Source organism: Pseudochaenichthys georgianus, chromosome 3 (assembly GCF_902827115.2).
Source record: "Pseudochaenichthys georgianus chromosome 3, fPseGeo1.2, whole genome shotgun sequence".
Taxonomy (NCBI): domain Eukaryota; kingdom Metazoa; phylum Chordata; class Actinopteri; order Perciformes; family Channichthyidae; genus Pseudochaenichthys; species Pseudochaenichthys georgianus.
Genome location: NC_047505.1, coordinates 13,358,783 through 13,384,999, shown reverse-complemented (window position 1 = coordinate 13,384,999; position 26,217 = coordinate 13,358,783). Strand labels below are relative to the sequence as shown.

At 41.1% G+C, this 26,217-nt stretch overlaps 1 protein-coding gene across 3 annotated transcripts in view; it reads left to right on the top strand.

Annotated features, from left to right (window-relative positions):
• Positions 1-26,217, top strand: part of phkb (phosphorylase kinase, beta) — a 200,326-nt gene that overhangs the window by 147,100 nt on the left and 27,009 nt on the right. For all 3 annotated transcript variants that reach the window (XM_034105177.1, XM_034105160.1, XM_034105169.1), the window contains 4 exons: positions 1,499-1,582; positions 3,154-3,258; positions 4,682-4,764; positions 6,553-6,643. In XM_034105177.1, coding sequence (XP_033961068.1) covers positions 1,499-1,582; positions 3,154-3,258; positions 4,682-4,764; positions 6,553-6,643 — 363 coding nt within the window. The remainder of the gene's footprint in view (positions 1-1,498; positions 1,583-3,153; positions 3,259-4,681; positions 4,765-6,552; positions 6,644-26,217) is intronic.

Genomic DNA, 26,217 nt, shown 5'->3' with positions numbered 1-26,217 from the left:
TCAACTTGTGCCTTACCATGTTGTTTTGGGAGAAGCACCATTGTTTAAAAATGTATTTATGATAAATCTACTGCCATTTTTTGTAAACTGCATATATGTCATACTTGAATGAAAACTAGAAAGGCAACTTAGGCAGATTGGACCTAGTAAATATGTCAATTACCATTTTCTAATATTTATGAGGAATTTGGCATTTTTAGCCCAGAGCATATGCTAAGAGGCTAACGTAGAAATCAAACCGCATGCAGTCGTTTATTTATCTAACGAAGGCTCAGATAGGTCTGTTCTTAGGGTATTTTTGTATGGGCCTGTGCATCTCAGTGCTATCTGCTCCAGTACCCATGGGTGTGCTCGGGTCCACTAAGCACGCAGCTGATGGCAGCTCAGGGACCTTTCATTATCGCCACGTCTCATAACTTTACACAGAGCTAATATCAGTGGGCGGTGCTGCCATATGGTGGTCATTTCAGCTCGTATGGGTTGCAACAACAGAAATGTCTCAGTGGATCATTTGCATGGGAGACTTTCATTACCATATGGGCGCTGATATTTTGGTTACACTAGAAGGTGATGTTGATATCTCTAATGCATTATAAATATACTTATAATGTGTTAAGATGTATTTATAAGCACCATTATTCATAGTGACTTAAATGAAAGCTATAGGTCATTAGGCATTCTAGAATTACTAATGAGTATCTTCATTTTTCCTAATTTCAGTTTAGTCACTGACGTTGTTTTCTTCAAATAACCTCCTGCTGAAGTGACCGGCAATTATAAAGTATTATACTAATTGAACCTTTAAAAAAGAAAAAAATTTCAAAAGCAAAGTGCATATTTACGAGTGCTTGTACTCATAATAATACACAGCTATAAGCAGAACATAATGCATGATAAGTAACAGTAGCTTTATAACAATAACCATCACACATATTAAAACATTTTACAATTAGCTTTTATATCACAAATCATTGCTTGTCACTCACTTAAATGTTTTCATTGAAATAAGTATAGTCTCTATTTCTTTTTCTTTCCAATATCCTTGGAGAACAATGTCCAGGAGTGACCAATAATTGTGAAGTATTATAGTACTTAATATTATAATTCTTTAACAAATGCTTTATAATGTTTTATTGATACAAAGCATTTGTATTAAGTGCTGATAAATGTAAATTAACAGTAGCAGAATACTGCATTTTCAAATGTCTTTGAATTCTGAATTGTTAGTAGTTATATTTGCTCACAAATGTATGTGTGTGTGGTGTGTGTGTGTGTGTGTGTGGTGTGTGTGTTGTGTGTGTGTGTGGGTGTGTGTGTGTGTGTGTGTGTGTGTGTTGTGTGTGTGTGGGTGTGTGTGTGTGTGTTGTGTGTGTGTGTGTGGTGTGTGTGTGGTGTGTGTGTGTGTGTGTGTGTGTTGTGTGTGTGTGTGGTGTGTGTGTGTGGGTGTGTGTGGTGTGTGTGTGTGTGTGTGTGTGTGTGTGTGTGTGTCTTTCTGCAGGCGTACCGTTTCCTTGCCATCAATAAGAAGCTGGGCTTGAGTGGGCGTCCAGATAGGCCAGTGGGCTGCATCGGGACTTGCAAGGTATATGGATTTTCAAAATGCAAATAAACATGTGCACAAAGGGTACATGCACACACATATTTGCACTCTGCGCAGCAAAGGTCATGGGTGACCACTAACACGCCTCCCACATGTAAACATTTCCCAGAGCTCCTGAGAAGAAGACAGCTGTGGTGGCCGACAGGTGCAAACGCATTACATCGGCCCAAACACTTACATAAGGAGACAAGTACTGCAGTTTGAAAACTTGCTGACTGTCGAGGATTGCTGACTGTCACTGTTATTGGAAAGTTAATTACATTGTGAGTTCTATTGGACTATTTTAACAATTTGATAGCATGATTCCTTCCCATATTATTGCAGATCTGCTGTAAGCTAGCTAGCTAATGTTACTTACCTGATTATTTTAAATATACTGACAAAACACGTACAATTCTGAAACTGACTTACTCTGCCAACAGGCCAATTTTATAATCCCAAAGGTCAAAAGTCAACAAGCCGTTTAGGACAGAGAGTGAATACACAGACTACACAGAGATGCTGTATGAGAAACCAATGTGATTCTGGAACATTGAACAATGTAAATCTATTTTAGTATACCGCAACAATGGAATTATGATCAGTAGAAATGGCCATGACATGGGACCTTTAAAGTGTTTCATGTATGCAGCGCTTTTAGTAAACCCTGCGCTTGTTTCATCAAGTTGGTGAACATTTTTCTTTCATGTGCTTTGCCACATTTGCGGTTTTATATTTGCGGCGCTTCTGAAACTGCAGCACTTGTTTACCTAATGGAAGTGTTAACTGGTTTGCACGTGTCGGCCACCAGCTCAAAAACTTAAAGAAAGAAAAAGTTTGTATCTTAATCTACACATCAGTTAAACTGAACGGATGTAGCTTTTTCTCTGGATTTGTTGCATTTAGAATAATGCGTCCGTGGAAGTGCGTCGTGTGCACTAATGTCTCTTGCTAATGTTGTTTGCCGTTTCTCCCAAATGAAGGTCACCAAATAAGTCGAGCTACAGCTGTTTTTTTTCCAACAAAGACACCGTCGAACAAATGAAGTATGGCTCCCAATGCTTTGCTAAGACAATATTATAATGAGACATTTATGGGGAAGATGGCAGACTGCCAGAGGGCGTTATCATCATCAGTGTCTTTGTGTGTGCCGCCGCTGCAACGATCTGTATGTGTGGAAAGGGTTCTTTATACAGTTGTGTTCTTTGTACTATGTGTGTTTCCAGGAGCGGCTGTGCAGCCTCTGTGTGTCCACTCCATCTTAGGATTGATGGCTTGTGTTATACACTACCCGGAATAATGTATACGAGGCTACTTCTGAGCCATCCGTCTTCTAATGCAATACTGTGTGTGTGTGTGTGTGTGTGGTGTGTGGTGTGTGTGTGTGTGTGTGGGTGTGTGTGTGGTGTGTGTGTGTGTGGTGTGGTGTGTGTGTGTGTGTGTGTGTGTGTGTGTGTGTGTGTGTGTGTGTGTGTGTGTGTGGTGTGTGTGTGTGTGGTGTGTGTGTTTGGTGTGTGTGTGTGTGTGTGTGTGTGTGTGGGTGTGTGTGTGGTGTGTGTGTGGTGTGTCTCCAGATTTATCGTATCCTGGGCAAGACGGTCGTGTGCTACCCAATAGTGTTTGATCTAAGTGACTTTTACTTGTCCCAAGATGTTATGCTGCTGATTGATGACATTAAGGTAAGCCCAGGTCACACTTATTTATCGTTGCCATGACTCCACAGCTTATTATGTGCTCCGAAGAACTTTAATAACAGAGATATATTCAGCCTGTCTGCTCCTAAGAGATGCAGCCTGACATTTATGAAAAGACTGAAAATGAGCCGATATGGTTTGATCGCGTACCTGTTCTACATATACCCATAGAAAAGGTACACATACTTAAGGTCATATCTTACCTTTGAGGTAGTTATCTAATGGTGTCCCATTTTTCCCTACACTTGTTATAATACATCAAGTGTACCTCAAGTACATTCATTAAAAAGTGGCAGGGCGGAGTAATAGGTAATGAAATGTGCATATTGGACAGAAATGGGACGTCCCCGTGAGTCCTGGCCTGATTCAAGATGTATAGATTGATGATCTAGTCTGCTTACGTCTCTGTACATTTGTGTCACTAATTACTATCATAAAATGTTGAACAACTTCCAGTGGGTCAATGTTGCTATGTGTTAGAGCACCTTTTTGATCATTAAAGTATATAAACATCTCACAGTAGAGGCACAAAATACAAATGTAAACCTGAACATTAAGGCAAGGCAAGACAAGGCAAGTTTATTTATAGAGCACTTTTCAACGCAAGGCAATTCAAAGTGCATTAAGCATTAAAAAAGCATTAAGCATTAAGCATTAGAAAAGAAAAGCTTTTTAGCATAATAGAGCCCCTTTTCTATAACAAATAATACATTAAGAAATCTGCATATATTTATACATGTCTATATCTTATTAAAACATGTATATTGTGTTGTTCTGTCATATAAGGCTATAAAACTCAACCCCTGATTGTATGGTGTATGTATATTTATATATATATATATATATACACCATACTATATATATATATACATATAGTATAGATAAAGATAAATAACCTAGTTCCTTACTCTCTTGTTTGATCGGATCCTGTGTGTATGCCTTTAGTTGAGCTTAATCTGATGCAGCAAAGGTAATAATATATGCAGGGGAAAATCAGAAAATAATCATTATTTAATTTAGATCGAAACACATTTAAAGTCTCATAATATAAAAGATGTTGGTCCTTACTACTGACTTATAAATAAATAAATCATAACTTCAGAATATGTATTCCAAATAAAATTCCTATAAATGTAGATACACAATATACATTAAAAAAATTATAAAGATACAGGACAATTTACATAATTTCATCTTCATAATCAAAAACGTATCATTCTAAACTTGATGAGTTTGACAGTTGAGGAGGTTTTACTTTGCTCTGATTCAGTTTCTGCTCAGAAACAATGGAAGCTCCAATCTTTAGAACGGTAGGATGTTAGCCTATACCTATCTGATATCCTAACGTCTGTGTGTGTTTTTGTCTGTGTGTGTCTGTGTGTACTTGTCTGTGTGTTTGTGTCTGCAGAACGCCCTGCAGTTCATCAAACAGTGCTGGAAGATGCAGGGACGTCCTCTCTTCCTGGTTCTCATCCGTGAGGATAACATCAAGTAATATAAACTTCAAAATATGTTTTTATCCTTTTTTTCTTGTCCTCTGATAGCTTTCTTATGGCATTCTTCCTCCACATATCTCCCAACACACCCTTCTCTGTCTCTCTCTTTCCATCTGATACTAACAACACAATGCCATGACTCCAATAAGGCCGTTTGCTTCATTTTCTTAAATCTAACTGTTTTCCTCCCTCCCATGTGCACTATTTCTCTTCATAGCAGGAAGGTGCAACTGTATTTTCTTGCTGATTGGGCGATAATGTTTCTCATTTATATCACTATAGCCTGGCTGGTGGGCCGATTACAGCAGTATTGACTATTATCGAGAAAGCCATATTTTAAATAACTTACAAGCGTTAAACAGCCACACTGCAGTATATGGAATAAGTCAACGGGCTCTCAAAGAAGCAAGTCAATAGTCATTATATTGCTATTGATCGGAAGGATGACCTGTATAGGAGGAGACAGCAGAGCAGATAAAGCTATCAGGGTCTGGGTAACATGTGCTGGTTCATTGAGAGACATTTCAGATGGAACGACTCTAATGATTTGTGTTTACATGTGTTCTGTTCTGTACATGGAATATAATCGTTAGCTCAGATGTTTTGCGTCTCAATGGGACAGATTCAGGCCCTGTCCACATGGAGACGAAAACGAACCGATGTCGATATCAAAAAAGTCTTCCGTCCACACGAGACCGCTCAACCCGCTGGAGGCGCTGTAGTACATATGCCGGGCCTGTAAGTGGCGCTGTACTTCCGCCACAAAATACACCAAAAGCAGCGAAGAAGACCCCCCGAGCATGGTTGCCATGGTTGCCTGGTTGCCCTTCTGGTTATTCTCCGCGGTGGATTTAGCAACATGTAATTCATGTAGTTCTCCATGTCCACTTGTTGCTGATGGTTGTGGTAGAGGAGCTGTAGATTTTGCACTAACATCTGTATCATGGTCAGTAGCGTCTGGAGCATGGATGTATAATAAGAACTGGATACAGCGTGGGAGGCGGAGCCTCGTTCATTCCTATGAGAGTTGCTCATTGGCGCATGAAGGCAAAATGACCCAACTTTTGAGAGAGCCAAACGTCACAGATTACCCGTCATGCCTGGCTGTCAGAGCAGAATAACCTGTATGTGCAGTCATAGAGCATGCGCCCCTTAGGCCCCGCCCCCCGGGCGCCCACTCTCGGCTCACTAGAATTAATGGAGAGAGAAAATAAATCTAGATTCGGCTTTTAGTGCATTTTACAACTTTAAGGACTTAATTAATCTAATAAGGGCGATCAAATAGTTCATACTGGGTAGTTTATTTAGTTTAAAAAAAATTATCCGCTGATTTACGTCTCTTTCCCCATGTTAGTCAATGGGAAAAAGTCTTTCTGAGCCAGGTGACGTCATGGAATTACGAATTTTGGGCACAGAGTCCGGAGCACTTCCTGGGGGCTTGGTCTGGAGCATGAACGCAACCCTGTGATCCGACATTGTTGTTGTTGTTGGCGAAACGCATCAGCAATGACGCGGGTGACGTGGGGGTGAGCAGGAGAGGTGGGGAGAGGCGGGGCTATGATCGTTTAGGGCGTACACACGGTGCCGCAAGCGTTACGTTACCAGACCTTCCCACTTTGGGATGCTCCAAAAGGGCTCCGTTTCCGCGGTTCCGTTACGGCGTCGTGTGGACGAACCGTCCATACGATAAAGAACTATAGCGGATAACACCCGTTTTGTCTCCGTGTGGACAGGGCCTTACTGTCCTGTGCACTCTTGGAAATTAGCCCTTCTTTCTCATCAGGGGAAGCCGCTTCAATCCGGTCCTGGACATGCTGGCTTCGTTCAAGAAAGGTGAAATCGGAGGGGTCAAAGTTCATGTGGACAGACTTCAGGTGTGTGGATTCAGTTCAAAAGATTATGTACACATCAAAAAGAAGCATAGTTTGCTTCATAAACATGGGAACAGAATAATGGGGACAGCGTGATGTGAGCAAGACAGGCCCTCTCACATTACCCTAAAGTCAGATATTTTAGTAAATAGCACATGGGACCAAACATTCCAGACAATGTTACATAAGTTGCCCATATCAAGGTATTTGTAAACCGTTAACCAATTCCTCACATTTTCGCTCTTGTGGTTTTGGTTTTGACAATATAAAAACGCTCAATCCTCTTTTTAAACAGTACAACCCGATGTGCACACCACTCCAGCATGTGAAGAAATCCAGAGCCTGAAAGACCTGCTGTGCCTGGATACGGTTGCTAAGATATGATTCCATGTTTGAGGCTGACGGCAATTGAAACATCACTGATTGCGGGAACAAAAATTAGCTTCAGTGCTGTCTTAAACGTAAACACAAATTCTAGTCTGCTAACTGCAAACCATCGGATGGAAATTTGAGGGCCAGAAACTATTGATGCCGCTCCACCTGCACAACTACACAAATCAATGTTACAGTCAGACAGATTACATTTCAGCAGTTAGTTGTCAATATCACAGCACGACTCTGCTCTATGAGTCCATCTGCTTGTCAGTCCAAGATTTCCTGCTCTGAAGATTTTCTAGTCGATTGGCCTGTCAATCACAACAAGGCTGCGGTTGAAAGGATTGATCGGTCCAACGGTGATTCTTCATGTGGATTGATCAGAATAATTGTAGAGCCGTCAATGGGACACTCCGACAAATTGGAGACGCATAGAGCTGAGCGGCTTCCAAATGTGTTCTCGAAAATATACGTTCGACAGCCCTGTGATAGATTAGAGCCTTCAGAATGGTTTTGATTGGAATCACTTCCATCAATTCTGTAACTACTTTTTCTCTTTTACTTGGAGGTGAACTCAAGCTACTGTAGGAGATGCTGCGATTTAGAGGCTTCTGAAGAGGATATAAAAGAGATGTATACTGCTGTTGGATGAAATCCCAGTCATTTTTAAAACTGTGAAGAGCAAAGAAACAGCTGCTTTCAGATCTTTGAAGCATACAGGATGGTTTCTAAATGAGCCTGACAGGTCTCATCATTGTGATACTTACTTTACATATGAAGGATCATCATTAAAATGCAATGTCTATATTATGTTTAACAAACAGAACAAAAGGGATAGGATTTAAAATACTTAATTAATATTTGAAATATAAATTCAGTGAAGAAAATAGATGGTTTTACCTTGTCAGTCATTTGAGGGTCTAAATATTTCAGTTTAAAAGTCTTTAATATGCCCAGTGGCAATTTGCTTTAGAGATGGGTATGTTAGACAGACATACAATATATCAGTCACAACACACAATGCATCATACACAACCCAGCATAAGATCCATATCTCCTATAATGTCATCATGAATCATTCTAAAAGAAGACCTCTTGCGTCATAGTTTGTTCAAAAAGCAATTGCAGATGGAACAAAGGGCAACATTCAAAGATGTTGAGGGTCCCCCAGTTGCTGAAGGAAGCAGGGAGTAGCAACAGTAATCATCAGTCACATACATTTTTCCAGTTTGATTTTATTTTGTAGCTTCCCCTCTTGGACATTGCCCAAACACTAACCTTTGCTGAACTGCTTCCCCTGGCTTACATGGTGCAGGGGCTTTGGGGTGACGCCTGCTTCAATAATCATGTCTTAGTCGAAGCCAAATTACTTTGGAGTCCAATGATCACATCAGTTCACAAATTCATCAAGTACATGGCCATGGTATTGCTTATATAAAGGTCCCAGGTCATGGCCATTTCTACTGATCATATTTACATTGTTGAGGTATACTAGAATAGATTTATATTGTGCAATGTTCAGTGTGAGCTGTTATTTTCCTGCTTGCTGCGTGGGGTCTGCGAGACAGCGAGACATCGCGAATGGACGCGGGAAGGGGTGGATGCTGAGGGGGCTGTAGCTCCCCATCTACGAGGCTCCACTAGCACCCGCAATCAATCTGCAACTTTTAGCGATAACGACGCATCGTTTTTCCAAATCCCAGTTTAGAATTGACCACGACCGCATAAGCATTGACGTTGTTCGTGCTTCATGCAGGTATAAAAACGTCACCATTTATTTCGAACCACCGCTCAAGTTACAGTACATCACGTCTACTCCAACTTGGGATCAACTATATGGGCTGCAGTGGCGGCTGGTGGAAAATATGTTTGGTGGGGCTGTTGATATAGTGAGTACACTTTTTTTTTTGGGACAAATGACCCCTTAAATTAGGACTTCTGGTGATGTAATGGCGCATTTCCAGTGCAGCGCGGAGCTCGCTTTAATGCTGCGTTCAGACCGGACGCGATGCGAATATTCGCTTCGCTCTAAACGCTCCTATCGCATCGCTCTAGTCGCTCGAGTTTCACCGCGGCTGCCAGCTGTGTTTACTCGCATCATTCAAACAAGACGCGCTCGGGAGCTACAACTACAACAAAATGAACATATTTTACCGTGATTAAATTGTAATACACGTTTCTAAATGATGCCGACGTAACAACATACTGATACCGGTTAGTAAAAACCATGAATTAATGCTTTGACAAGTCTGCAGACAGACGGCAGGCGAAAAACCTTTTAGAATGCTTGTTTTCTGAATGGAGATTGGGTCGACCAGGCTAAGCTAACGTTGTATATGCTCACTCCACACTCATAACAACGGCCTACAGACATAAATAAACCAGCGACTGTATTCGCCATGACACAGACAGTGCCGAGCCGTGCGGGGCCCGTTTTTGGTTGCGTTTCCACTTGGCCTAGTACCGGCTAACGGGTCCTAATTCACAGTTTTTCTGGCCCCATAAAATCGTGGTTCTAGGGCCAGGAACAACCAGGCTGAGTCGGGCTGAGTATGCTAAACTAGAGAGTGAATCGCTGGCAAGGGGGCTACAACTACAACAAGATGAACATATTTTACCGTGATTTAATTGTAATACACGTTTCAAAATGATGCCGAATTAACAACATACTGATACCGGTTAGTAAAAACCATGAATTATGCCGAGGTCCAGCGACTCCACCTGCACACGAAGCCATTCTCATCCAGCTACTGCGTCACCTTGGTCACTCACGAGTCTAAAAAACAACTCACGTCAACGCACGTAAGCAACGTGGGCAACGTGACCAAAATATTTGACGGCGCTGATTGGCTGAAATTATGTTTGGGCGGCACAGTTTACTATTGAGACTTTTTTAACGTGCTGGTTGCTGCTGTTTGGCTCGGGGGCTCCTTGCACGGCGCCCGGTAATGATAAACTAATGCCACGGGCAAGGCCAGGCAGGAAACATGTGACTTATCAGTAACTTTAGACATCGTAACACAATTTTAAACAAGATTTTATTGTAGATTATACATTTTACTGATACCAATTGTATGCTTTTTTTTATTTTTTTTTTTGTATGTGGGAAGAGGTGGGGCAGCGCCTCTATGGGCCGGCCGCCACTGATGGGCTGCTTTATTATGACTGCCTCTCTGCGGCCTGGTCAGTCATAATAAAAAACGTTGTTTTACTTTGAAAAAATATGCACTATGAAGAGACTGTAGCTTTCAAATTCATATTTAATGAGATGGAAAAGCCAAGGGTGACACTCTAACGCTGCACAATGCTTTCGTAATGCAGAAGTGGGCGTGGTCAAATCTAAACTGGGTTGAGAAAACTATAGAAGCGTTAAGGACATATCTTAATTGATACATTATTGCTCTTGCAGGGACAGAATCCTGGACATTACATCTGGTGGTGTCTTGATTTTAAACAAAAGGAACGTACTCCCTTTTGAACATGAAGAACAAGTTCAGCTGTCGCTGCTATTTCCACCCTGCCCACTCTGTGTCTTTCATCCTGAGAGGATAACAGCATTTGTACTGTCATATCCGTGACACCCTGGCACTACCTCCTTTCACTCCCATCACATCTCTAACTCACACCCTGCTTTCTCCTCTAGATACTGTCTCTCATCTGCATGTGTGTTGTTTGAACTCTACTATCTCCCCATGTTCTGTACCTCCACTGTCGTATCCATCACTCAAACCCTGGTCTCCTGCCTAGCCTCTGTCCCTCATCTGTCATGTCTGTTATGACGCGTCTATTCTCCTCGCCACCCTCTATAAACAAACCATTTCTCGCATCGTATCATCTCTCGGGGCTTTGTTCTTTATTTTTCTCCAGGCTTTACCTTCTGTCCTTCTATACTGCACCCGTCATATCCGCTTCTCTCACCCCATTCTCCCCCTCTGGGCCTTGTATCCTGCCCCGCCCCCGTTATGTCCGTTACAGCTCACAACTTGCTCCTCCAGGTCTATCGTCTGCCTTTGAACTGTCATACCTGTTAACTTTCCCTCGCCTCCCATCTGCCTCTTTCTGTGCTCAGCCTCTCAGATGGAAATGCAGTTGTGAGTCAGAGCGGGAGCCGTGCTGAATATTAAATCCCGAGCCCAGACAGACGTTTCTTCCTCGACAGAATCTGTTTATCTCGCAGTCACCACCATCTCGAAGTGCTGCGGGCTGCTCTTGTCCACCTCACCTCGTCCCTCGCAGCCATTTGATTGTGTTGACAACAGCTGCCTGACGAGGGGGAAAGTGGCAATTACATTTTGCAATGTGTTATTCCCACGCGCACACCATAAAGCTTATCCCCTTTCAAATCACTTCTTTACTTCGACATAGCCTTCCTGTTGGCTGTTTCTCCCCCCGTTTTCATATCTGATGGCCAATGTGGGCATCTTTGTGGATGACATTTTGTTTGTTAAAGACTCTCATACATCATGCTGCTACAAGCAACTGCTGGAGCCTTCCCAAAACGGTCCTATAGAGAGACTCTGGACAAAGACTGCAAGTCTGAATAGACGATAGGGAAATTCCCGGAATTGTTCAACCTTGCTTTAATAGCTTTGTCAGATGGAAACAATGACAATATTAAGAGATTGGGAAAATGGGTGGCAGTACAAACACCTGTCTTGCTAGAGGGTGATTGGATTAACAATGTGTCAATCAAACTCTTTCTGAAGCCAGTTTGGAGGCGAGGGAAAATATATTTCCATCAAAAGCCTTCAGTGCAGTCTTTGTTTTTCCTTTAATGGAGACATATTCTCTTGCTCTGTTGATCCATTACACCCCAAGTTCTTTGGAAGTCCCCAATGTTGCTTTGAACGAAAAATTGTTGCTCCTAACGCTGCCACTGGCTCTTCACAGGACTCTGATTGGACTGTGGCTTTCGGCATTATTGCAAAAAAAACAAGTTAAGTCTACGAGATGCTAAGATGTTGCTTGCAGGAAAAGTTAGTCAAATCAGGTCAGAAACTCTCATATTTTCAGCCTTTTCAGTTTCCACCAGAGTTAAGCAAGGATGTGCTGTCAAACTGAATCCTGTACCTAACAGATTGGAACCTTTGCAAGACACCCATTTTGATTGGACTTATAGCAACTACTGAAGGCATAAGCTTCACCTGATGCTTAGACTTTGTATTCATCTCCATGTTCAAGTCGCTCTAGACTTCTAGAGGATTGCTTCACCGAGAATCACTGATTCAATCGGCTTGTACAGTATAATTTTGAGCAGTGTGGCTGCACTCTAAGTCCCTCTGGGTGACCGCATGTGCTGCAAAAGTAATTCTGTTTTGCAATTTTTGTAACAGCGCAGTTTCATTTACACCATTTGGGGCAAGTAACCTGCTCCAGCTGAACTCCTATCAAACTGAAGGTTGTCCCTGTGAACGTTTTGTAGAGTCTCTCAGCAAGCAGTTATATATTCTCCCACTGTAGTCGCCAGTGCAGCAGCGTAAAAAACAGCTTTTATTATCTCTGCCACCTGCCAGGCTTTCTGTTTGTGCTCCGGTCAGTGGAAATGTGAGGCAAAGAAAGGATGCTTTGATTGGCTGCCTTCGTGCTGTCGTTCTTCATTGGTATTCTGCACACGGGAAGTGTGGGGTGCAGAGGTTCTCCCGACCTCCCATGGCTTTTCTCCTCTGGGTCTCATCCTCGCCAGTTAGGGAAGTGATTTGCAATGTTACTTAATCCTCTATTAACATTTCCCTTTCGTTACAGAAAGACAGTACTTTCTCTGCTTTCAGTGTAATTTTCTTGTAAGTGGCCAAAGCCTTGTGTCCTTGTTCTGTTCAGTTCAGGCTTTTCAGAACATTGAGGAAGTACACTGGAGTAGCAGAGCCCCACCTATTGGCGGACATCGAGAATTGCACATGGTTTGAGGCGTCAGAATGCGGCATGGTGGGCTTGATAGGCACATGTCCTGCAGTGCCACATGAGTGTGTGGGAGTGCTGATGCTGTTTTATGATGGCACAGATTGTGAGGTATTTAAATTTAGAAATGTATAGCCTGTCACAAAGGGAACGAATACTCCTATTTCACACTCAGCCAGACACATCAGGAAATGTGTTTCACACAATGCAAACACCTCAATTCACACATAAACAGTGAATTGTGTAGAGTTTGTCACGCCACCACTCCCTGAGCAAGCACAGCCGAGAAATCAATTCCATCTTCTTTCTCGTTGCATCTTTGACTCAGTGCTTCTGACAGCAGGCGACACAGCAGTAAGAAGCTTTTATCTGGAGACTGATCGGCTTGAGCTCTTATATTCTCCTTGGTTGCATCTCTGAATGCTTTTCGAGGATGATTGAGGGAGAAGGCCATGACCCTTTCCCCCGCTTTGTTTCGATGACTGGGGAGCCCTTTGATGAATCAACTGTGTAATAATTGGGAAAAAACAGCCATGGATTTCTATTTTTATCTGTCTTGCTATTTTTTCTGGGTAATTTGGCACTAATGTGCAAAAGTAAAACAATGTGGTTGATAAGAGCTTGGGTTAGGGATAGAGCTGAATCAGTCCGAACATATACGTTCAACCTGTAGGGGTATTACACTTTTCCCAATGTGACTGACACCGCAGATTTTCAGTGCACTAATTAATTGTGAATCTGACTCTGCTTCTGCGAGCCCGTCTTCTTCAGCCAAACCCTGTTGGAGTTGAGCATTAATATCAAACTCTCTCCTATCTGCTGCTGATGTACATTTCTCAGCTCGTAAGTGGCTTAATACCTGAACATTGACTGACTCAGGACTTCCCAGTAGTCTTGAAACATGACCTCTGACTTGAGTAAACTACAGTACATATTGCTGCTGTAGAGCTGGAGGGGATGTGAGGACATGTTCATTAAAGTGTTCACAGAACCGTTTGAGCCTCTGGACATCTCCTCCCTGAAGGCACTATCATTGCAAACAGCTTTGCTGTTTGCCCTGACTTCGGCCAGGGGAGTGTCCGAGCTGGCCCTCTGTCGGTGCTCCCGAGTTGGGGCGACACTCAGAACGAACCCCTCCTTTGTTCCAAAGAACCTAAGGAGTTCGTTCAGGTCGGGGGCTATACAGTTAAACGGCTTTATTCTTCACCCCACACCGGGGCCAGGGAGGCTAAATTGCACCTCCTCTGCCCGGTGCGTGCGCTGGCATGTTATGTAGCGTGCACGACTTCCAATAGGCCACTGAACAGCTGTTTGTGTGCTTTTGGGATGGTGTGGCCGATAAAGCTCTGTCCAAGAAACGGGCAGGCGGGGGGCCTTCCCCCTGTCGTCCATGCACTCTACACGAGGTGAGCTTGTGTGAGTGTGGGGGACATGGTGCGCTTACGTTCTCCCCATGCTCCTTAGGACCCGGGAAACATGGTGCACGGTAAGCCCCATGCAGGCAGGAGGACTCTCCTCACTATTTTCCATGCACACTCTTCACTAGGTAAGCGTGTCGGTGTGCTCTACCAGCAAACTGCGACCAAAAGCCGGTCAGGGGCAGTGTGATGGTCGATGTTGTTGGACGACAGGGCGTTTATGCATCAGGGCTCCGCCCACTGTACCCATAGAGTCCAGTAAGGGCGGAGCCTGTGCAATTAACGACTAGGGTTACAATACGTAACCCCCCGTTATGTCCCTAGGGTCCAATGCAAACAGGTTCCAACTAAAGTTTCAAGACCATTACACTACAATGGACTTCAAATGTTTTATTATTTATTATTTCAACTTTATATTCATTGACTTGGTTATTCCATACAGTGCATGTTCTTAAATCAAATACAAACGTATTTCTTTACAGTAGTAAATAAAACAAAGGAAACATGAGAGAAACAAAACATATTAATGTATGTAATGCATGTTTTTAGTAGGTCCAGATATGTTTTGAGCATCTGGTCTTATGGTAAGTGATTGGTAAAAGCTACTTTTGATGAACAAATAGCAAAAGAACAAAGGGAGGTAGACGTTTAAAATGCAATTTTAGTTTTAAATATGAATTTACCCAGTGTAGACACATCAAGAAAAAGACCCAGAACTTAGAGGGCTGGGTTTCCATTTGTAACCGTAAGCTAGAAGCTGGAGGCAGGTGATTTCAAAAGATAGACCTGTAAACACATTGAACATTTGATCCAGGGAAAACATTGCTGAGACCATCACATACTTTAAATATCTTCTTAATGTATTATGCACATATGGAGCTGGGGAACAAAGAACCCAGGAGCATAACAACATAAATACCCCCCCCCCCAAATCACCTACTCTCAGGCTAAACATAATGGACTTGTTTCTTGTCCTCCTCCTCAGAAGCCTTTTCTTTTCTTGTAGGATGAAACACATTTGAAATACAAACATTAAAGCATTCCAATCAGTCCAAGCACATGTTGTTATAGTTGGGATTCAAGAAACCCAACATATCAACCAACAAGCCAAGGAAGTCATGTTTTCATGGTCATTACTTTTTCAGCAGATTTGAATCAACGAGCAGATATACGAATTATGCTTATGAACAAATCGTTGCATCTTTGTTTTGAAGTCAGCTGGGAACATAACAAGCTAGCAGGAGATTTATTGGCGGCATTTTCAGCAAACACATGGAGTTTGAAATTAAAGACAAGCCAACAAATCAACTTGTGCCTTACCATGTTGTTTTGGGAGAAGCACCATTGTTTAAAATGTATTTATGATAATCTACTGCCATTTTTTGTAAACTGCATATATGTCATACTTGAATGAAACTAGAAAGGCAACTTAGGCAGATTGGACCTAGTAAATATGTCAATTACCATTTTCTAATATTTATGAGGAATTTGGCATTTTTAGCCCAGAGCATATGCTAAGAGGCTAACGTAGAAATCAAACCGCATGCAGTCGTTTATTTATCTAACGAAGGCTCAGATAGGTCTGTTCTTAGGGTATTTTTGTATGGGCCTGTGCATCTCAGTGCTATCTGCTCCAGTACCCATGGGTGTGCTCGGGTCCACTAAGCACGCAGCTGATGGCAGCTCAGGGACCTTTCATTATCGCCACGTCTCATAACTTTACACAGAGCTAATATCAGTGGGCGGTGCTGCCATATGGTGGTCATTTCAGCTCGTATGGGTTGCAACAACAGAAATGTCTCAGTGGATCATTTGCATGGGAGACTTTCATTACCATATGGGCGCTGATATTTTGGTTACACTAGAAGGTGATGTTGATATCTCTAATGCATTATAAATATACTTATAATGTGTTAAGATGTATTTATAAGCACCATTATTCATAGTGACTTAAATGAAAGCTATAGGTCATTAGGCATTCTAGAATTACTAATGAGTATCTTCATTTTTCCTAATTTCAGTTTAGTCACTGACGTTGTTTTCTTCAAATAACCTCCTGCTGAAGTGACCGGCAATTATAAAGTATTATACTAATTGAACCTTTAAAAAAGAAAAAAATTTCAAAAGCAAAGTGCATATTTACGAGTGCTTGTACTCATAATAATACACAGCTATAAGCAGAACATAATGCATGATAAGTAACAGTAGCTTTATAACAATAACCATCACACATTTAAAACATTTTACAATTAGCTTTTATATCACAATCATTGCTTGTCACTCACTTAAATGTTTTCATTGAAATAAGTATAGTCTCTATTTCTTTTTCTTTCCAATATCCTTGGAGAACAATGTCCAGGAGTGACCAATAATTGTGAAGTATTATAGTACTTAATATTATAATTCTTTAAAAATGCTTTATAATGTTTTATTGATACAAAGCATTTGTATTAAGTGCTGATAAATAATGTAAATTACGTAGCAGAATACTGCATTTTCAAATGTCTTTGAATTCTGAATTGTTAGTAGTTATATTTGCTCACAAATGTAATGTGTTGTGTGTGTGTGTGTGTGTGTGTGTGTGTGGTGTGTTGTTGTGTGTGTGTGTGTGTGTTGTGTGTGTGTGGTGTGTGTGTGTGTGTGTGTTGTGTGTGTGTGTGTGTGTGTGTGTGTGTGTGTGTGGGTGTGTTGTGTTTGTGGTGTGTGTGTTTGTGTGTGTGTGTGTGTGTGTGTGTGTGTGTGTGTGTGTTGTGTGTGTGTGTGTGTGTTTGTGTGTGTGTGTGTGTGTGTGTGTGTGTGTCTTTCTGCAGGCGTACCGTTTCCTTGCCATCAATAGAAGCTGGGCTTGAGTGGGCGTCCAGATAGGCCAGTGGGCTGCATCGGGACTTGCAAGGTATATGGATTTTCAAATGCATAAATAAACATGTGCACAAAGGGTACATGCACACACATATTTGCACTCTGCGCAGCAAAGGTCATGGGTGACCACTAACACGCCTCCCACATGTAAACATTTCCCAGAGCTCCTGAGAAGAAGACAGCTGTGGTGGCCGACAGGTGCAAACGCATTACATCGGCCCAACACACTTACATAAGGAGACAAGTACTGCAGTTTGAAAACTTGCTGACTGTCGAGGATTGCTGACTGTCACTGTTATTGGAAAGTTAATTACATTGTGAGTTCTATTGGACTATTTTAACAATTTGATAGCATGATTCCTTCCCATATTATTGCAGATCTGCTGTAAGCTAGCTAGCTAATGTTACTTACCTGATTATTTTAAATATACTGACAAAACACGTACAATTCTGAAACTGACTTACTCTGCCAACAGGCCAATTTTATAATCCCAAAGGTCAAAAGTCAACAAGCCGTTTAGGACAGAGAGTGAATACACAGACTACACAGAGATGCTGTATGAGAAACCAATGTGATTCTGGAACATTGAACAATGTAAATCTATTTTAGTATACCGCAACAATGGAATTATGATCAGTAGAAATGGCCATGACATGGGACCTTTAAAGTGTTTCATGTATGCAGCGCTTTTAGTAAACCCTGCGCTTGTTTCATCAAGTTGGTGAACATTTTTCTTTCATGTGCTTTGCCACATTTGCGGTTTTATATTTGCGGCGCTTCTGAAACTGCAGCACTGTTTACCTAATGGAAGTGTTAACTGTTTGCACGTGTCGGCCACCAACAAAGCTCAAAAACTTAAAGAAGAAAAAGTTTGTATCTTAATCTACACATCAGTTAAACTGAACGGATGTAGCTTTTTCTCTGGATTTGTTGCATTTAGAATAATGCGTCCGTGGAAGTGCGTCGTGTGCACTAATGTCTCTTGCTAATGTTGTTTGCCGTTTCTCCCAAATGAAGGTCACCAAATAAGTCGAGCTACAGCTGTTTTTTTTCCAACAAAGACACCGTCGAACAAATGAGTATGGCTCCCAATGCTTTGCTAAGACAATATTATAATGAGACATTTATGGGGAAGATGCAGACTGCCAAGGGCGTTATCATCATCAGTGTCTTGTGTGTGTGTCGCCGCTGCAAACGATCTGTATGTGTGGAAAGGGTCTTTATACAGTTTGTGTTCTTTGTACTATGTGTGTTTCCAGGAGCGGCTGTGCAGCCTCTGTGTGTCCACTCCATCTTAGGATTGTTGGCTTGTGTTATACACTACCCGGAATAATGTATACGAGGCTACTTCTGAGCCATCCGTCTTCTAATGCACTACGTGTGTGTGTGTTGTGTGTGTGTGTGTGTTGTGGGTGTGTGGTGTGTGTGTGTGTGTGTGTGTGTGTGTGTGTGTGTGGTGTTGTGTGTGTGTGTGTGTGTGTGTGTGTGTGTGTGTGTGTGTGTGTGTGTGTTGTGTGTGTGTGTGTGTGTGTGTGTGTGTGTGTGTGTGTGTGTGTGTGTGTGTGGTGTGTGTGTGTGTGTGTGTGTGTGGTGTGTGTGTGTGTGTGTGTTGTGTGTGTGTGTGTGTCTCCAGATTTTATCGTATCCTGGGCAAGACGGTCGTGTGTCTACCCAATAGTGTTTGTATCTAAGTGACTTTTACTTGTCCCAAGATGTTATGCTGCTGATTGATGACATTAAGGTAAGCCCAGGTCACACTTATTTATCGTTGCCATGACTCCACAGCTTATTATGGTGCTCCGAAGAACTTTAATAACAGAGATATATTCAGCCTGTCTGCTCCTAAGAGATGCAGCCTGACATTTATGAAAGACTGAAAATGAGCCGATATGGTTTGATCGCGTACCTGTTCTACATATACCCATAGAAAAGGTACACATACTTAAGGTCATATCTTACCTTTGAGGTAGTTATCTAATGGTGTCCCATTTTTCCCTACACTTGTTATAATACATCAAGTGTACTCAAGTACATTCATTAAAAAGTGGCAGGGCGGAGTAATAGGTAATGAAATGTGCATATTGGACAGAAAATGGGACGTCCCCGTGAGTCCTGGCCTGATTCAAGATGTATAGATTGATGATCTAGTCTGCTTACGTCTCTGTACATTTGTGTCACTAATTACTATCATAAAATGTTGAACAACTTCCAGTGGGTCAATGTTGCTATGTGTTAGAGCACCTTTTTGATCATTAAAGTATATAAACATCTCACAGTAGAGGCACAAAATACAAATGTAAACCTGAACATTAAGGCAAGGCAAGACAAGGCAAGTTTATTTATAGATCACTTTTCAACGCAAGGCAATTCAAAGTGCATTAAGCATTAAAAAAGCATTAAAAAAGCATTAAGCATTAAAAAAGAAAAGCTTTTTAGCATAATAGAGCCCCTTTTCTATAACAAATATATACATTAAGAATCTGCATATATGTTTTATACATGTCTATATCTTATTAAAACATGTATATTGTGTTGTTCTGTCATATAAGGCTATAAAACTCAACCCCTGATTGTATGGTGTATGTATATTTATATATATATATATATATATACACCATACTATATATATATATACATATAGTATAGATAAAGATAAATAACCTAGTTCCTTACTCTCTTGTTTGATCGGATCCTGTGTGTATGCCTTTAGTTGAGCTTAATCTGATGCAGCAAAGGTAATAATATATGCAGGGGAAAATCAGAAAATAATCATTATTTAATTTAGATCGAAACACATTTAAAGTCTCATAATATAAAAGATGTTGGTCCTTACTACTGACTTATAAATAAATAAATCATAACTTCAGAATATGTATTCCAAATAAAATTCCTATAATGTAGATACACAATATACATTAAAAAATTATAAAGATACAGGACAATTTACATAATTTCATCTTCATATCAAAAACGTATCATTCTAAACTTGATGAGTTTGACAGTTGAGGAGGTTTTACTTTGCTCTGATTCAGTTTCTGCTCAGAAACAATGGAAGCTCCAATCTTTAGAACGGTAGGATGTTAGCCTATACCTATCTGATATCCTAACGTCTGTGTGTGTTTTTGTCTGTGTGTGTCTGTGTGTACTTGTCTGTGTGTTTGTGTCTGCAGAACGCCCTGCAGTTCATCAAACAGTGCTGGAAGATGCAGGGACGTCCTCTCTTCCTGGTTCTCATCCGTGAGGATAACATCAAGTAATATAAACTTCAAAATATGTTTTTATCCTTTTTTTCTTGTCCTCTGATAGCTTTCTTATGGCATTCTTCCTCCACATATCTCCCAACACACCCTTCTCTGTCTCTCTCTTTCCATCTGATACTAACAACACAATGCCATGACTCCAATAAGGCCGTTTGCTTCATTTTCTTAAATCTAACTGTTTTCCTCCCTCCCATGTGCACTATTTCTCTTCATAGCAGGAAGGTGCAACTGTATTTTCTTGCTGATTGGGCGATAATGTTTCTCATTTATATCACTATAGCCTGGCTGGTGGGCCGATTACAGCAGTATTGACTATTATCGAGAAAGCCATATTTTAAATAACTTACAAGCGTTAAACAGCCACACTGCAGTATATGGAATAAGTCAACGGGCTCTCAAAGAAGCAAGTCAATAGTCATTATATTGCTATTGATCGGAAGGATGACCTGTATAGGAGGAGACAGCAGAGCAGATAAAGCTATCAGGGTCTGGGGTAACATGTGCTGGTTCATTGAGAGACATTTCAGATGGAACGACTCTAATGATTTGTGTTTACATGTGTTCTGTTCTGTACATGGAATATAATCGTTAGCTCAGATGTTTTGCGTCTCAATGGGACAGATTCAGGCCCTGTCCACATGGAGACGAAAACGAACCGATGTCGATATCAAAAAGTCTTCCGTCACACACGAGACCGCTCAACCCGCTGGAGGCGCTGTAGTACATATGCCGGGCCTGTAAGTGGCGCTGTACTTCCGCCACAAAATACACCAAAAGCAGCGAAGAAGACCCCCCGAGCATGGTTGCCATGGTTTGCCTGGTTGCCCTTCTGGTTATTCTCCGCGGTGGATTTAGCAACATGTAATTCATGTAGTTCTCCATGTCACCTTGTTGCTGATGGTTGTGGTAGAGGAGCTGTAGATTTTGCACTAACATCTGTATCATGGTCAGTAGCGTCTGGAGCATGGATGTATAATAAGAACTGGATACAGCGTGGGAGGCGGAGCCTCGTTCATTCCTATGAGAGTTGCTCATTGGCGCATGAAGGCAAAATGACCCAACTTTTGAGAGAGCCAAACGTCACAGATTACCCGTCATGCCTGGCTGTCAGAGCAGAATAACCTGTATGTGCAGTCATAGAGCATGCGCCCCTTAGGCCCCGCCCCCCGGGCGCCCACTCTCGGCTCACTAGAATTAATGGAGAGAGAAAATAAATCTAGATTCGGCTTTTAGTGCATTTTACAACTTTAAGGACTTAATTAATCTAATAAGGGCGATCAAATAGTTCATACTGGGTAGTTTATTTAGTTTAAAAAAAATTATCCGCTGATTTACGTCTCTTTCCCCATGTTAGTCAATGGGAAAAAGTCTTTCTGAGCCAGGTGACGTCATGGAATTACGAATTTGGGCACAGAGTCCGGAGCACTTCCTGGGGGCTTGGTCTGGAGCATGAACGCAACCCTGTGATCCGCCATTGTTGTCGTTGTTGGCGAAACGCATCAGCAATGACGCGGGGGTTAGCAGGAGAGGTGGGGAGAGGCGGGGCTATGGCCGTTTAGGGCGTACACACGGAGCCGCAAGCGTTACGTTACCATACCTTCCCACTTTGGGATGCTCCAAAAGGGCTCCGTTTCCGCGGTTCCGTTACGGCGTCGTGTGGACGAACCGTCCATACGATAAAGAACTATAGCGGATAAACACCCGTTTTGTCTCCGTGGGACAGGGCCTTACTGTCCTGTGCACTCTTGGAAATTAGCCCTTCTTTCTCATCAGGGGAAGCCGCTTCAATCCGGTCCTGGACATGCTGGCTTCGTTCAAGAAAGGTGAAATCGGAGGGGTTTCAAAGTTCATGTGGACAGACTTCAGGTGTGTGGATTCAGTTCAACAGATTAATGTACACATCAAAAGAAGCATGTGCATACTTGCATATACAATACCCTGTGTTATTTTTAAACATTTACCTTTTTTTTGGATCTGAAGTACCAAATAATATTTATGGTCTACAATTATTCAAACATTTGTTCAATTAAAGGTGGGGTATGTAATTTTGGAGAAACCAGCTTGAGTGCGCTAGAATTTGAAACTACATAACCGGAAAAAATCTGCCCCTTCCTCACAGAGCCCCTCCTCCAACACACACGAACGCGCACATGACCAATGAGGGCACGAGATAAGTTTGTGCACAGATGGAAGGCTGACAGGCAGGTAGGCCATCCAGTTATTTTAGCCGGGCCGGCTAAAATGATTGGTCGTGCTTTTTACAGCGCTACGGCTTCCACAGATGACTTTTTTTTATGTATTTAGTGTCAAAGAACTTATATTCATTGCTATCGGGATGTTAAGAGCATTCCATGGAATATAACAAAAAGTGTTAATGAAATAAATTGCATACCCCACCTTTAATATTACATTCATAAATTCTTAAATATAAAATAATAATAAACATTTTAAAAATAAATCTGAATAAAATAATAATAACTATAATAATCATACCAATGTAACAATGTTATTATAGTTTTTTATATATAATAATAACAATACATTAATAATAATATGTATTATTATTATTATTATTATTATTATTATTATTATTATTATTATTATTGTTGTGATTATACTGTTGGTATCATTTTTTTTAATACAATTAAAAACACATGGATGCAATACAATTGTCACAGTTATAATATCTAAATATTCACCACTCTACAACATTTGCTAAAATAGCCCTTTATTATCACAGATGCCATGACTTCTTTCTTTTGTTTTTTTAAGTTGTTTTGGCAATGGTTAGCCAGACTGTATTTTTGCAAGGAATTTCCTCAATGGATTATTCGATGCGTTAACAGTCAGTAGTTAGTTAATGGTGACACACAAGAAGTTTTATATATTATAACAGGTTTTTTGTACAGTATAGAAGCTTATCCTATACATGCCACACAATCCAAGTGATTAATTACATTTATACATAATAGCGATCCAATACCTTGTTTTGAGTCTCTTTTATCATTATTCAACACACGGTTAGACTGAAGTAAACAAATGTTAGATATTACAATTCCAATCATTACAGGTGGATAACTGAATCAATGTTACCATTCCTCTTATTGGAGCTTTTTTAAAGATGGCTGTCTTGGGGAAAAGCACAACCTGCTTTTTCCTGTCGACTCTGGCTGTTGCAGCCAACCATGGAATAAACAATTGCCTAATATTACAAATGTCCAATAAATGGTTTTGTGGGGCTTCATCTCCTGGTTTTGAGAAAGTTATCCAGCCCTTAATCTGAAAGGTTTTCCTCATATCAATAGCAGTGCCATTGTTTGTCTGTGTTCTGACCTTGGCCTGACAGATTCAATTTGGATGGAAAACTGTTTTGGTTTGCCTGGGAAAGGTGAAAGTAAATTAATCCTGTAGGGTTAAAAGAAGGAGATGGAAACGATTAGGGTTAAGCTAGTTGTGGCTTGCCAAGAATATGGAATGACTTTAACAAATTAAATGGTGAATTCATAGATTAGAGATCTATCCCTACAGGGTACATTGGCCTCCGGAGATGACTGTCGAGAAACCTCTGTGCCAACGTGCATTACTGAACACATTAACATCACTGGGTGATTCCGTATTGTGGTATGAGGGCATGAATTATATATGCATTGGCAGTCACAGCTGCTATGAAACCCGCCTACTTAGTTCAGCAGTATAACTGATTAATTAATGGGAAGCTGTCAAGACAGGTTCCAGGGTCACTCAGAAGGTAGGAAGAACTTAAAATGAATGATGAATCACATCTTAAAACATAGGACGACAAAAACGTTAAAGGAAGATTCACATCAAAATGGGTCTTGAGTCTTGCTTTCCAAGCCAGTGGAAGCGCCACACAATTACAACCACATGTGTATTTGAAGCTTCTATAATCAATATTGCATTATTAACAATGGAAGTACTAGAATTTATGGAAGACATCATCCATTGGTTGGTGGACCATGAGATTCCCATGTTGCCATTTTGGCATGTGCCCTTTTGGTTTTTATAATGAGGTCAAGTTCAGAAAAAAACTACACATGACAAAACATGGAGAGTTCCTAGACTGAAACAACACCCTAGCAACCCTCTCAACGTTATTTCTTAGAATGCAGCCATGTCTAAGGCATATCGCTAGTTTATCATTTAGTTGTCTCTAAATGGTACCAACATTTACAAATTGAACATCATGCTGTTTCGAAGAAGATATAGAACTAGTCATTGAGACCATAACGCAATAAGTTAAATGTTACCTCACCTAATAAACCAAGTGAGAGGTGGGGTAATTTTCTCATGGACTTTGTACAATCTGACTTAAAGGGGACGTATCATGCAAAATGCAATTTTGTATGTCTTTAATACATAAATATGTGTCCCCGGTGTGTCAGGGAACTCACAAAGTGTCAGAAAATAAAACCCTCTCTTTTTTCCTCCGTACCCAAATCTCTAAAAACGGGGCTACAACGGAGCTGATCCAGATGTGCGTCCGATATGACGTAATATCGGAAATGTCGGCTGGCTTTACGCCCACGGCCCTATCAGAAACGTTGCTATCAGAAACAATGCCCGACTGTTTTGGACGTAATATGGTCTTTGTTTACATTAGCATTTTTAACACTCAGAGCTAACGCTGGAGAGAATATGTGTACAAAAGCAGGGAATAACAAAAGGAACTAACCTTGTAGTAAACCCGCAAGAGAGAGAGAGCATTTGAGCTCCATACTGTTTCAGAAATAATCCTTGATGTGGTTTGGAACATGATATGGCAGAATTCTGAGCAGGCATTAGCTCCCCCTCCTCTTTTTCTTTTTTTTCAAGCTAAGGACCCAAAATCAGCGTTTCTCTAACAGGGCTGGAATAGAGGGATATGATATGAGGGATGTCTAAAATGCATGCTGTTTGGTATTTTGAGCAAAACACATCATAGACATGTTTTTATATATTCTTATATATCTGAGACCCATAATGTATGCCTAAAAATAGCATAATAGGAGACCTTTAAGATTGCTACCAGAAGAGCTGAACCTGCCTAGAAAGACAATGCCACTAACTGGTCAACATAGTGGAGCATATAGCAGCTAAAGAGCCTGATATTTCCTGGTGGAGACCAACAACTGAACTACAAGCAGAGTATTTATTAGAATTACATTCATCAGGCAGAACCAAACAAGACTCTGAATGAAAGAAAGTGTTTCTCTGTATCTCCTAGATGAGCAAATAGACAACTAATTGCTAACTAATGCACTTATCACACCTTAACCCTAACCCTAATCTTCACTGTCCACAAGAGTCAAAAAGAAGTTAATATCCGTTAAACCGGAGTAGAATTGTAGCACTGCTTACACATACTTTGTGTTGCTGGATGCCTTGTTCATGTCATATCCAACCCAGTCTCACGGCATTTCGTGTTCACCAACACGATTTTTTATCTATTGATTCGTGTTCACCAACACGATTTGCCCCTTTTATTCGTGTTGCACAGCACGATTTTAAAAGCAATGTATTTCTACTGGTAACGTGTTTCGTGCCTGCAGGCTGCAGCACGTCTTTTTCTCCGGTCGGGTCGTGGAAGACCGGAAGCTGTGTGGTTCATAAAAACATGTTCTTACTCAATATAAAGCTACAGTTATTGCTTTTATTTTAAATCGTATAATTTCGGACTTTTGTTGCCGTCTGTGAGAAAAATAAATGGGGCTCAGAGCCTCAGGATACTGAAATCTGTATTTTTAAATATTTTTTTCCTTCTAATTTGTT